General features: G+C 39.0%; 1 protein-coding gene across 1 annotated transcript in view; it reads right to left on the bottom strand.

Moving 5' to 3' along the window:
* The window catches only part of LOC139742979 (uncharacterized), a 45,332-nt gene that overhangs the window by 22,620 nt on the left and 7,739 nt on the right, over positions 1-14,973 (bottom strand). The window contains exons 3-14 of the mRNA XM_071653485.1: positions 14,367-14,423; positions 12,637-12,740; positions 11,581-11,666; positions 10,503-11,123; positions 10,007-10,212; positions 9,203-9,270; positions 6,809-8,472; positions 6,161-6,231; positions 4,779-4,916; positions 3,496-3,592; positions 1,771-1,808; positions 1,107-1,232 (exon numbers count right to left, since the gene is read on the bottom strand). Of these exons, the coding sequence (XP_071509586.1) occupies positions 1,107-1,232; positions 1,771-1,808; positions 3,496-3,592; positions 4,779-4,916; positions 6,161-6,231; positions 6,809-8,472; positions 9,203-9,270; positions 10,007-10,212; positions 10,503-11,123; positions 11,581-11,666; positions 12,637-12,740; positions 14,367-14,423 (3,276 nt within the window). The remainder of the gene's footprint in view (positions 1-1,106; positions 1,233-1,770; positions 1,809-3,495; positions 3,593-4,778; positions 4,917-6,160; positions 6,232-6,808; positions 8,473-9,202; positions 9,271-10,006; positions 10,213-10,502; positions 11,124-11,580; positions 11,667-12,636; positions 12,741-14,366; positions 14,424-14,973) is intronic.

Raw genomic sequence — 14,973 nt, 5'->3', positions numbered from 1 at the left:
ATTCCTCGCCCCGATTCACGTGCAGAGTTATACAAATCTCACATGGGTACATTCCATGTTAAGAAGTGAGAGGCAAAAAGGATCTCCCCTCGAGTACACTGCATACATAGTGTGGATTTTGTCTTCTGCAAAAAACAGAAGAGAAACAGAGAATTGCTGATTCAGGAGAGGGAAAGTGCAAAGACGAAATTCTAGATTGATATTTCTAATGACCTCATAGTCCTGTCTTTATTGCTACATCAATCTTTTCCCAATCACAAGATGAATTCTGCATTGTCAGAGTTCAGTGTGTTACCTTTCTCTTAGCAGGGGCAACGAAACCAAAAAGGCAGCATGCCACTTGATATTTTCTTTTTCTTATGACTTTCGATCCCGACTAGCAGAGCATGTCTCTTTGACACAGTTTTCTCTTTTGATATAATCTAATATATTAGTCTTCTATAATCTGTTGGTTGATTGCATCTTAGTGCATAATTCCTTCTCAGCAGGGACCACCACACAAGGTTATTTCTATTCATACACAAATACCACTGAGCAACTACCAAATGAAAAGATTTGTAGGCAGGGTGTCAAACTAAGCACTATTGCCAAACTTCATTTATCTCTCTCTCTCTCTCTGTCTGTACGCTTACCTATTTATGTCCGTTTGGGTGTACATCTATGTGTGCCAACTTATCACTGTCCATATGTATGTGTTTGTCTGTAAATTTGTCCATTAGTCTGTCTTGTCTGTCCATCTGTCTTTTCATATGTCTGTCCGCCTGTCTGTGCATCCTGTGTCTGTATGTATATCTGTCCTTCTGACCTTCTGTTACGTCCACTTCTATGTCTGTCTGTGTCTTTTTGTCTGTTTGTGTGTCTATTTCTTTGCCTGTCCTGTCTGTCTGTGCATCTGTGCGTCTGCCAATCCATCTGTATGTCTGTGTGTTCATCGGTCTGTCTGTCCATTTGCCAATTTGTCTGTATGTCTGTCCCCTTTTGTTAATGCATAATGTCTCTCAGTCCGTCTGCCAATCTATGTATGTCTGGGTATTCAAAAGTTTGAGTGTGTCACTTGTCCTGCCCCTCGTGAGAGAACGTGAGATCTACATTTCTACCGCTCTAACCTTCTTCTCTGGGAGGGACGACTGGCCCATCTTCGTGATGGGGCGGAGGCTCTTGGTCTTTGAGATGAAGCGGAGTCTGGAGAAGCCCAGGGTGTGTCTGGAAGACACCATCCTCTCTGCTTCCGCCTGCAATGATAGGATGAAATGTCTGAGATTAGCCTCACCTCAAAGCCAAGGCTGCAAACCTCTCCATACAAAAATGGCAAACAAACAAACAAACCAAAACTTTTTGATGCACAGTGAAAATTGTATTCTGCATACAAAAATCACAGATTGGTTTCAAAATTGGAAATTACACTTAACATCAATGCTAAATCAAATTTCACCAAAATATATTTCAATTAAAAAGCATGTTTTGTGTAAACTGCATGACAGAAGCATACTAAATATGGGAATAGAGCAATAATGACTGGCAGTTCTGCAAGGCCATTGCATAGTTTAGGCCATAAATACATACAAGTTTTGAGTTCAAGATTAGCTTTTCTTGTAAGCAAGTCTGGCAATGTAATAAATGGAATCTCAACTATATATCATTGACATTTACAGGTTTGTTTGTTTTTGTTGTTTTTTTTCAGTGTTTTAAAGCCTAAATTGCCATAGATTCTTGTTGGAATTTGAATAGTGTTTTAGTATAAGCTTTGTTTACATTTAAAGACTTCCATACCTGTGATATTGGTTTCATTATTCCATTGGCCACATATTCTATGGAGAGAAAAAAAATAGAGCAATCAATTGATGATAAATTGTCAATACACCTTGCACCAAAACAGGGATAAACACAAAACAATGATATGTAACAAAAACTGGAAGCAGTAGTCATCGTCATTAACGACATCTGACATTTGTCAATCTGAAATAAACCATCCAAACTCAGACAACAGAAATCAGCTTTTAATTTTGAAAGAATTTACAGAAATAAACACTTCTGGCATGTTTCATATCTATCTGATGACTAGAGAGCATATTCAGCACAAAAGAAAACTAGAAATGTCACTATGGCGACTGATGCCTCCGCCATAATGCATGATTCTCCCAATAGGTGTATAGTACAATGTCTTCACAATGTGTGATGACAGTTTCACATAACTGGTAAAATAATGAAATGACAGGTTTGTCAGAAATATCTTGAATGTGCACTTTCCTTGAACTGGGTTTGCTATAATTGTCTAAGAGTGCAGGTACACATATTTGGGGAATTGAGGACTTTTACTTGACTTCTGACTGACCCTTTTATAAGTTTATGCATTGAGTAATTCTCAAGGTATGAAGAAAGAGTGTAATTACAGTACAAAAAATTTTTTTTTGCATTTGAACCTGGCCTTTGACCCTTAACCTTTGACCTTTGACCTTCTTGCTTGAAATTTCCCAGAGAATCTCCATTAGGTAATACATGTATATATCAAGTTTTAAAACTAATACTGCAAGCATTGCATATACTAGTATATGAGGGAAATAGTAAAATTTTGAGGAGTTAACCTTGACCTTTGACCCCTGACTATTGACCCATGACCCCTATTAAAATTCCCTAGATAATCCCTGCCAGTCAGTACATGCGTATGTACCAAGTTCCATGAAAATACATTGGACCATTTGCAAAAAAAGTGAAATTGTAACATTTTCACCTAACCTTTGACCTTTTGACCTTTGACCTTATGACATGAAACTCTCTCTGGAGAATCTTTACGCAGTAGTACATGTCTACACTACGTTTCAAGAAAATACCTTCGGGCATTAAATAGATATGGGGGAAATAGCAACATTTTTAGCATTTGACCTCGACCTTTTGACCTTTGACCTCTTGCCAATGTCACTAAAATCTACTCAACTAATTGCCCCATCATACATCATCCTTGGACCAAGTTTGGTGAAAGCTGTTTCATCCAGTTTTGAGTTATCACGTAAAAAGATAAATTTTAGGATTTGACCTTGATCTTTGACCTTTGACCTCTGTCCGATTTCCCTAAAAAACTAATCAAGTAATTGTCATATCATACATCATCCTCTGACAAAGTTTGGTGAAATTTGCTCAATTCAGTCTTGAGTTATCGCGTAAACAAATACAATTTCATGATTTGACCTTGACCTTTGACCTTTGGTCGATTTCACCCAAAATCTATTCAAGTAATTGCCCTATCATACTTTATACTTGGACCAAGTTTGGTAAAATTCCAGTCAATATTACTCAAGTTATTGCATAAACGAATGCGGACGGACGTACGGACGGACGGACGGACAACCCAAATACATAATGCCTCCGGCACCACTTCGTGGCGGAGGCATAAAAAGTCTAAGGACCAGTAATTATTTGCAAGTGCATCATACAACCATCAAAAACATTGCAAAACCATCATGTTACAGTTATTACTGGTATCATTGCTTTTAACGTTACCTTTTAATCCAAGCTTTTCCAACTTGAACCAGACCGACTTGCGGTAGAATATCAGCTGATTTCTGGATTGGGAAGTCTCAGTTACGTAGAAGCACATCTAGGAATGAACAGACACAAGTCATTGACTGGAATGATGGCTGTCACAGTGGCATGAGCACTTTACATAGTACGTACCAACAATAGTTGTGTTGCTGAACATGTTGATGGCAAACCCAGTCACAGAAGGGGCTGGATGACGATTACTGCATCAGCAATCCCCAACGGGCAGTGATATCCACAGCAGATTTAAGAGAGAGACAGCTATAAAACCTAGCTTATTTTCTAATCAGAGTATTTCACTTTTGTACAGCAACAATAAGTAAATATTACTAAAGAAATGTATGAGCAGATGTCACAGCTTCATAAGGTGTTTCTTTCCATTTCAGAAGAATATGAGATAACAAATGGATGAAAATGGATTTAATATCATACTTGAAGGAAGAGCACAAGAGAGAAAAAAAAACCAAACAGGTAGGTTATAAAGTAACAGCATCAATATGGCAGACGGGGTAAATCCTACACCAACGAGGTTCAAGAGATGGGGTTCCAACTGGCTATAACTATTGGACAAACAGTTATCAGTTTTTCTAAAAAAAGTAGATGGACAAAAGAATTCCACAGCTGCATTTGTGCCTTTGATGACCGGGGATTGAAGCCACCATCTTTCAGAGCAATCTGAAGATTCATTTTGAAGTCTAACATAATGTAGATATGAAATTTCACAATGATAAAACATATAAAACAAGAGTCAATCCCTCAAGAAATATGTGCAAGTATGTGAATCAGAGTTGTATGTTGTGAAGATGTTTCAAATTGTGCCCCCAGGAAAGCTGATTCTAAAAAACTGATATAGTACAATCTTCAAGAAGGGTTCTTTTGATATAAATCAATATGTCAGATTGGTGCCTGGATATGCTCAATAATTATGCATAATAATGCATAATTTCTTTTCGCGCACCCCCATGCTTTTATCATTACATATCACTCATATGTTTGGGGTTTTTTTAAGAAGGGATTGTAAAAAGATATTGCCATCATGAAGATGCATCTTCCTTTTCTAGAGAGAGGTAGGTCATTTTGCAATGAGGCATGAATCAATTGTCTTCCTACATGTGAGGCAGATCCAGTTTAGCACATACTTCAAATATATTTGAGTGGCTGCTTCAAACATGGATTAAAGGGAATAAGACTGTTGTGACTCCATCTCTTAATCCTCCTTGATCCTACCCAATAAGAGTATTTACCTTAATGAACGGCAGAACGTATTCTGCCATCAGCCAATGAAAGAAATTGGCCACCAGCTGGCGCTGTTTGACAAGGGCGTTGAAGGGGGGTTGCCGCCCTGCTTTGCTCTCAAGTCGACACCAGTGACAATCTTCCATCTTAAGGACATGACAGGATGAAAATAAAAATGTTCTTTCTTTTGCCTTGTGGCAAATCCTCTCACTCACTCACACAACTTGTTGTCCTGAGCCAAGATGCAATACGAACAAAGATATCAATTACATATAGAATCCATGAGTTCATTAACATATTGATGTAGTAGTCTCGTACAATGAATGCAGGGTATACATATATGCATATGCACAAACATACAGGCATGCATTACATGTGACACTGCATCATAATTAAGTTCAGTGATTCTAAGCTACAAAATGAAATGATGGAGAACTCATAAAAATGGTGTGTTCCTCACCAACTGAAATAAGCAATAAATAATTCAACTTCCGATGTTAGTTTTCAGGGAAAAAAAGAGGGGGCTTAGAGGATTACGGTGGATTTACACAAACTGGCTCCTTCACTGTGCCAAGGTAGAAATTGCAATCAAAGCATTGGCCCTAATTTCATTCTGAAAATCATATTCACAAAGCCCACTTCTATTCATTTTTGTACAGTCTCTTTACTTGTACTGCTGACTGTTCTGACAAGTTTCTGAAGGGTGGTTCAAGCTCTTCATATATATCCCATGGGCACAAAATGGAGAAAAACAATATCAGAAGAAAACTGCAGTGTAGAATAAATAAGTATTACACTACTTCCACATAACTTTGTGCTTTCAAACTTCAGACCTATACAAAAGCCAATGGACTACTCTTGACAATACTGAAAACTAAAAGTAGTAGGGTTGATCCAAAATGCTTATCCTCAGGTCTACAGGGAAATTTACCCACAAGAATTTTTGTGGATTCTGTGAGACGGGTAGCACGTAACATGAAAGCGAGTGAATGTGGTGGGTCTTAATTATATAATTTTAGATATTTTACGGCTTATTGATTTTATACTGAAAGTGCAGAGTAAATAGAGTGACAAACATTAACTATTGTTGTGGTCTTTGGGGGTGGGGTGGGGGAGAGTGGGTATAGAGAGGGGGGGGGTGTTCGTGCTCAGTGATCAGGAGATTTTGTGTGATATCACTTGCACATTTTGAATCACTACCACCAGATGTGGCACACTCTACTGACATACCGGTATCTTGGATGGAGTTTAAACTCAATCTTTCACAATATGCCTGCCTTTATTTGAAACACTTATGAAGACAGAGACAAGTAATGTTCATCATTCCTATTGCCATAATCATTATCATCATCATGTTTCATGTATTCAGCATCAACTGGGTTAAAGTCACCTTAATGTCAGCAACGAGCTGGTGAAGTGAAAGCCTCTCAAATCGACCCAAAGAAACAAACTGCCTCACACCTGAACAAAGCATACACAACAAATCAGTATTACTACGTGCATGCCAGGGAAAATGTGACACAAGCAACAAATGCTTCTACTAGCTCTACTAAATAAAACAATCGCTACTTGACTGCCCAAACTCAAAGGAAATGACTGCTACAAAACACAGGTTGCAAACTTATAAGATCACTGTGAAGCCATAGATGGCATAAGCAATTTGTGACAAAGAAATGTATTGGAAAACATTTAAATCTCTCATGGCAAAAGCTGCAAATAGCTTAATCTGTGACAGAATTGGGCACATGCAATCCTAATCCCAAATACCAGAAATATATAAGATGACAAAATATAAACCAAATCACATCATGCATGACATAAACACAGTACAACACTAAAAGTGGAAAGCTTGAATGAGTGATCGACAGCTACACGAATGCCCAAAGAAACAGCCCAACATGGAGAGAGCTTGATGCAATATTTGGCACATGCAAAAGTATACAAAAATTTGAAGAAAAAAAAATGATGACTAGAGAAGAAAATTTTGAAGAAACGAAAATTTGCACACTGTATAGAAAAATAGAGCAAAATATCTAACCTTTCAAGAAGGCACTCCTGTTGTGAGTACTCCCCCAGAGTTCCCCTGGGACAACCGTCAAGAGGACATGACGTAGGAAGAGATACACCTGCCATGGACACGTCTTCATCTTGATCAGCTGGGCTGCTTGGTCTGGCAGACTCGTCCTCTTTCCCTCCCGCTCTGCGGCCAGTTTTGTTCCTTGCTTGCATCTCTTTCCCTTCCCGGCCTTCACAGTCAGGGAATTTTTAGATTCCCTCGAAGACCGCCCTCTGTTGGTCTGCGGCTCACCCGATGATGAGGTCTGTCCAAAGTCCTGCTTCGTCTCTTTGAAAACTGTGTGCGCATCTAGAAAATGCACATACTTTCCTTTGGTTTTGCTGACAGATATGTTTCGATGAACAACTGAAGAGGGTGTGAAATGAGATGTTCTGTGACCTTCAAAACTTGATAAACTAGGCTGAAGACTTGAAGGAGGCTTTCCCGTATCCCCCACTGTGTTTCCATGTTCCAGACAAGAGCTGGACATATATCTAGATGGTTGTTTAGTCTGCATCACTGCCAAATCCTTTCCACTCCCCGACTTACTGAGGACTTCTGCACTCAGATCTTGATGATCACTGTCCATTCCCTGCTGCAGGCTTGTGGCCAGTGTGCCGGTCAGCTCCCCACCTTGAGTTTTTGCAGTCCTGCCACACTTCACAGACTCATGTTGCAACTGCCACTCTGAGCAGGGTATCTTCCCTTCCTCATTAGCTTCAGTATCTTTGGTCATCAGGGGTGGTGCAGCATCAAATGACCCTCGACATTCTACAGATGTGCTGCTCCAGCAGGAGGAGCTAAGAGAGGATCCCTTTGCTTGCTGATCTCCTAAAACTTGATGTGCTTCCCCTCGACTCCATTGCCAGTGTCTTCTGGACGAAACGCTGCACTGCTGATCAGGGGAAGGAGATAAAATGGCATCTGCAGCCAAGCTTTGCCCACTTGAATCTAAGAGTATTGGGGATTCCTGTAATGTAGAGACATCTTTTTTAATACTGCTTGATTCTAATTCTTCCTGAGGTGACCCTGATGACATTTTCTCCTGTTGTTCACAGCTTGGGCTCAGTGTTTCTAATTTTGGAGGACTCCTATGTGGATGATGAGTGTCTTTGCCTACAAGATTGTCATGTGCTATGCTTGCAGAGTGACGTACCTGAAGCTCAACACCCTCTATCTGTCCTTGAGTCTTCTTCCTCTGGGAGTGTGATGGAGTGTCATCCGTTTCCATGGCGATGGGAGAGGCATCCCTTGGACCTGCCCTGAAGTCATCATGGGCATGGCTCTGGCTCAGAACAACGTGCACAGCATCGCCTCCTGGCTTTGCCTCAGCCAAAACATCACCCTTCACGCTAGCCCCTTGGCAGTCACGAGCTAGGGTGCGCCCTCTACGACAGAAGACATATGGAACGTAGCCAACTCCCTGGCTTTCTGACTGAAGGGTGGACAGATGTGCTGACTTTTTTACCATTCTGCCCTTCTCCGCTGAGTCTATGCAACTGGCTTGCAACGTACTGCTGACCTCTGAGCCTTTGACCTTTGCCCTTGTATAAACATCACCATCGTCACCAAGAACAGAGGTGATCGATCCTTCTGGTATGGTGATTGGACAGTGGTGATTTAGCAAGGCAGTGACGTTGACTCGTCTGGGGAAATGAAGTAATCAAAACGTCATCAGTTTTCATGTCCTAAAATTAACATTTGCCAAGACACATTCACACATCTTTTTTTTACAATTCATTTATTTCCACAGAGTAAATTAAAAAAAAAAGAAATACAAACATAACAATATTTACAACTTACATCATGCAAGATGCAATAAATATATTGAATGTGGAGCAATCAACAATAGGCCATAAAGGCCTTTCAAAGGCTGATCCCTGTCAATTGAACGTGAAACTTGTAACTACCAGTACATCTCATGAAATATCAATGCCATTTACATTCCTTATTTCCATTATTATACAACATAATGGTAAATACACAAGCAGTTGATAAGTACTTTAATCATGGCTGTCGAGCTTCGACCTTTTAAGCGCCCAGGGACTTCTTGTCAATCTTTTACATCAGCATTCAATCATCTCTCCAAACTAGATCTAGATGTAGATCAGCAAGTCAACTCAAAAGTAGCAATGTACTTCCGGCCAACAGGAAGGCCATCGTGATACAATAGGGATAAGATAATCTCTATTCAATAACAATTAGTTTCCAGACATCTTTGCCAAGAGGAAAGGAAGGCATTCTAGCATGCGTGAATATCAGTGAACAAAGCACTGAAAGGGTTAAGTCTTTCTGTTCTCGTTTATCTTCTGTCTGACATTGACATCACAAAAACAAAAACAAAATCACAAAGATAACTGAAACATGTTTACTTACCTGTGATGTTGGAGAAAGGTCTTCAACAGTCGCTGAACTTTGATGAGACGCCTCGGGGTCCGCGATGGCTATGACGATACAAAACATAACAAGAACGAAATTTAACATTCAGTTTACAGGATGACAGAACACAGAGATATCTCATATCGTTGATCAGCAATAGCAAATTAACTTACTTTAGTTTAAGTTCAACCAGAAGAAAAGAAAGTTTAACACATTAATCTCTTTGTGTTTCCATTTCATATTCTAGTGGAAAACTCATATCAAAATGGCAAACTCTTCAAAATTTCTTGCTTTACTGACTTTCTGGGCAATCTTAGACATCTTTGGCTTGGGAAAATGTAGTAACTACCAAAAAAAAAAAAAAAAAAAATCTATCAGCCTGTGCGGTGTCACAGGCCAAAAAAAAAAAAAGAACCAGAAAATCATGTAAAAGAAAAGGAAGCAGAAGGGAACAGCTATTCATTCAATGAGAAAAAGTCTTTCTGCTTTACCAAAACTACACATTTGTGCCCAGTGAATGGCTTTTATACATTTATAGTAGTGAAATACTTCTACACATTTGTGGTAGAGTATAACTGGTCAATACAACCCCATACCTCTAGAAATGTGCAGGGTGATGGAGTTCAAATGCACACTTTCCTTGAGTAGCCAGATTTATAAGAGTCTCTCAAGAGTAAGCAACTTATTTAACAACCTCCCCATGCACCTGAACAGACAAATATGAGCTTCACAAAACCTAAGAAAACAAATCTGACATTAACCGAACAGGGGTAATAAGATTGGCACTGATATATTTCTCACCGGTTTCTTCTTCTTCTTTTGTTCCCCAGCTTTCCCACCATCATTTCCATCCATCCCCTTCCAACCAGCTCCTTTGATTGACGACACACCCTGCTTGGCAACACCTGCGTTTGTGTAAAAGGTGGCGCCCTCACTTGGCGAAGTGAAGATATGTTGGGTGAGTCTATGCGCCCCAGCGTTGGATGCAGCAAGTCCTGCCAGGATGCCTTGGTAAGAAGAGTTGAATAGGGAATATAATTTACTGGAGAAACAGAACTGTTGGAAGGGATATACATCATGATTCACAAGGCAATGGTCGTAATAATATCAGTCACTCTTTTTCCATTTTTCTCTCTGAATTGCAGCTCATTTTGAAAGAAGACCATAGGTTCTGATTTTACTTTCTGTATGAAATTGTGGGAAGAAAATGTCGCAGTTTGCAGAACTAGTCTTCTTTAAATTGTCAGAGCAGGATTGATTTATAATGGATGAAGACATTTATTTGCTAGATTCTTACTCTGTTTTGGCCAGTCGCGCCCTGTCATCCTGGAGTAGCAGGCATTCAGGATGTAGAATGCTCGTTCCAATCCTCTAACGTGCTCCAAGGCATCCCATGCGCCGCCATCTTGATTTTCCTGGAAGCCACCCTTTCTCTTTCTCCTCATCTTCCTCTTTTCACTTGCATCATCATCTTCGGCATATTTTCCACGGCCATCTCGAGTGTGGTGATGGTGACTAGCACTCCGATGGGGCTTTGTCACTTCTTCACTCCTTGGATCAATAGGTCTGTCAGGACCTACCCTCCTCAATCCATCACAAGTACTGACACTCACATTGACACCTGTTGAATCTTTACAGCGGTGTCTCTTTGCATCACTGCCATCTCCATCCAAGTGCTCCTCCCCAGATTGTTTCCTTTTCAGCGACGCCTGGAGATGGCTCGTCTCCATGGCAACGCCTTGATGCGAGCCTGAGGTCGCATTCGACTTTCCTGCATCACTCCTTCCAACCATCTGATGTCTTCTTGCACTTTCAGGTCTCATCTTCTCCTTTGCCGAGTTCGCTGTGAGCGTCATCTTTCCCTGTGACTTGTGCTTTTGTGATGTGACATCTGCTATCAATGTACTTATTGGTGCACCTGATAGCAACAGGCATGTACATTACAACAACATGTATATTACAACAAAACTTTTGGCAAACATCTTTAAAGAATTTATGCACATACATTGTAATAAAAGTACAATTTGGTGGATACGGGGGTGACAAAAAAAAATTAGGCTTTTCTTGTATCTTTTCCTTCTATATCTGTGAACATAAGAGGCATAGGCAAACAAGAAGTAGAGTAAAATCATACTTTATGAGAGCATCATTCTTGAAATCAGTTGGTCTAATCAGTCAGCATTGCCCTACAAGCACAGAAAAATCAAGCAGTTGTCAAACAGTGGCATGGCAACTTATGTAAAAGCAAGCAAAAATACAAACGTTGAGTATGCACTACAGGAAAAAAGCAATTACTCCACTCCGTTTACAGAAAAAATGAGGAAAAAAAACAAGCAAACAAACATGGTCTGATATCACGCTGATGAGCAACTCACCTGTCAGCTGAATGTAACAGGATGGAGGGGCTGCTATGAATACTGATAGGTTTTCCAAGAGGTACATCATTAACTCATCCCCAATCCTATGGAACAGGCAGACATGAACATATCAATATCATTGACTGTTCTAGACCAAGCATACGCTGTACATACAAATATATTGTGATAGTAGAAAACTCAAAAACAGTTCAGCAGGCATTTGTAATCTTTTGCAACACACAATGAGTTATCTCAAGCACATGTGAGTATATGTCTTAAGTTCAAATCGCAAGATGATAGAATTAACTTCACCTCGGGACTACCAGGATGTACATTCAAAGTCCTTTTGTAAATCTGGAGTACTGACTGGCATTGAGCAGGATATCATCAGAATACTGACTGGTATTGAGGGGATTATCATCAGAATATTGACTAGTATTGAAAGGGATATCATCAGAGTACTGACTAGTACTGAGTTGATATCATCAGAATATTGACTGATATTGAGGGGGAATATCATCAGAATACTGAATGGGAATGAGGGAGATATCATTACACCATGCACGAGGTAGGATCATCACGCCATGCTTTGAATATTATGCTATGCATGGCTCAGTGGGGCACAAAAATTTCTGATGGGAACCCTGGCGAGAAAGCCACATCAATATTGCCATTCTCATTCATCAAACATTGTGTATTATAAGCCAAATACAGAAGAAGCAGGGTTTTTTTTTTAATAGTATTACAGCCTCTTTGTATACAATATAAAGAAATGCCTGATGAGACTAAAATCTGAAATATGGAATATTCGATTTCACACCAGTAAACATATCCATAACGGCTGTGCATTGGATAAGGCCAAAGTCTTAGATGTTTATTTTGTAATATGTTTTCAGTTTGATTATTTCAATTGGCTCCCTTGAAGTGACACTTCCACCCGCAGGCAACCCCTGGTTGCCGACAGTGACATAGTGAACATGGAACGATAACCAGGCTCTGAAATTCTGACAGTCCATGGCAGACAAGAAATAGAATGAAATCAAGAGATTATCGGTCTTCATTGTCCCTGCTCACCTGCTGAGGAGTTTGCCCCAGTAGGGGGTTCTGAGCTGAATACTATTGTTGTTTGGAAGGTTCATCCCCGATGCTGGGCCCTGGAAGTCTCCTCCTGTTCCCCACTGTCATCACATTGAAGAAACACAATACATGTAGGTATCATTTTTAAAGGGATCGTATAGTTTTGGTTGAGACCTAATTTCAGGTTTCTAACATTTTTTGGTGAGATAATGAGAAACCTCTTATAAAATATGAAAGAGCATGTAATTCTATGAGGAATTCAACGTTTATTTGATGAAAATTGGTTTAGAAATGGCTGAGATATCCAAAGAAGAGCAATTCTAATAATTTATTATTACAATCACTTTGTTTTACTTTGTTTTTGGATGTTTCAGTCATTCCAAACTCGATTTCCATCAAATAAACTTTGAATTCCTCTTAAAATGGTATATTCTGTACTATATCATAAGTGTTTTCTTGGTATCTCGCAAAAAGTTAAAAGCCCAATTCTCATCTCCACCAATACTGTACCATCCCTTTAATCGTCTTTCTACCAGGGACTTTGGACAGTGTGTACAATGCTATCGGGTTTTCTGTGCCAATCGGCAATCGAAACACACAAAGGATTAAAGCACATCAACCGGCTCCATAACCATCAAATCAAGTATCTACATTAGATCGCAACTTTCTTCTTCTTTTTTTTTTTTTTTTTGGGGGGGGGTTCCTGATTTTAAATTTTGCTCAACAATAGGAGAATCATACTAACAATAAAACAATTTAACATTTTTCTTAATGCAACATGATTAAATATGTAGACCAGATACAGAAAAATCTGGAAAAAAAACAGAAAGACAAATGACCAACACATTGCTTCATTATATAACCGATCGTTCAAACGAAATCCAGTACTTTACAATGTACAATGTATATATCTTACACCGCACACATATCCCCCCCCCCCCCCACCACCTGTCTCTTACTGGTTTACTCATAACAATGCAGAAAATCTGCTCAGAACAGTCACACACAAACACAAATGCACACAATAAAGTTTGTGTTTGTGTGTCCCCTTTGCAACCCCAAAAATTAGATTCCTTTCATAAGCTGGTAAATTGTAGAAGTAAGTAGATAATTAAAACTTTTTTCCAGAATGATAAAACTGGAAACTTCTTTATGATGGAGGGAAAAACCAATACTAAAGCTTTCCAGTGATTTTATTCGGACCCAAAAGAGCATCTCTTATTCTCGGTACCCAAGGGGAGTGTTTTCTTAAGCACCATGGAGCTAGTGTTTCATTTCTGTTTTTTAGAAGTCTGAGGTGTATTACCATCAGATTTCATACTTAATGTTGGGAGACATCATTCTTCAACCACTAAAAAATTTCGTAATGTTTGCAAAACGGATGTACGACCTTTAAGCCAATTAAACCAAAGACATAAGAATCGTACGAAAAAGCACATTTGGTGATCTCAAAATCACAGCTTTCAACATTTCAGTACATTAGTTTTCATTTTTCTCTCTTCATTCAATTCTGGCAAAATGAACCAAAGCAAAGACTCATCTAACAGATACATACATCAAATTTGTTCTGTCACATTAATTACATATGTGTGATGGAGGTAAAATAAAAATGAAAATCATTATTAGGTCACACCAATAAAGAAGAAACAAATACATGTATTGAATCCATAAATATCACATCACATGAAGGCATGCTAAGAATATAACTTTTAACAAACAAAGCTTACAGATCGGAATCCATTCAGCAGCACATTTTTTCCACATTTGCCCTGTCGCTCCAGGCGCTGGTGAGGACAGAAAGACAGACAAGACATACACACAGATGGACAAAGGGAGATAACACACAACCAGTGGTTACCATTTCAGGGGTTTAATTTCCAAAAAGGCACACATATTTTTTTTCTCATATTTCAGAATAATATTCTCTTTGACATATTACTTCAAACATAAATATGCAATGACAAAGTGCATCCAGGATTAAGCTACAATTCTTGCATTACATGTAAAAATATATATATATATTTTTTCATCAGATATTACCTTATGTTTTTGTAAGGATGGGCTATTCTTACAAGTATCATTATAAAGATTTACTATTCATCATTAGTATGAACTTCTATCATCATGAAGCATTCAGATTCTACAGATCGTCATGTGCTTCAATGTGCAATTGGATGTCAGCAAAAGGCAGATTTTCTGTGATCAACAGAAACTTGTGATAATGGATCGCATAGTCAGTGAACTTTACATTTGCGTCATGATCAATTAAAGTGTAAATAAGAGTTGATCTTTGCCTTTTCTACATGTGTAAATAAGCAAAATAGTTCAAAGGTT

Source organism: Diadema antillarum, unplaced genomic scaffold, assembly GCF_040938485.1.
Source record: "Diadema antillarum isolate AM-2024a unplaced genomic scaffold, OU_Dant_1.0 seq00001041_RagTag, whole genome shotgun sequence".
Taxonomy (NCBI): domain Eukaryota; kingdom Metazoa; phylum Echinodermata; class Echinoidea; order Diadematoida; family Diadematidae; genus Diadema; species Diadema antillarum.
This window is presented reverse-complemented; position numbering and strand designations above follow the sequence as displayed.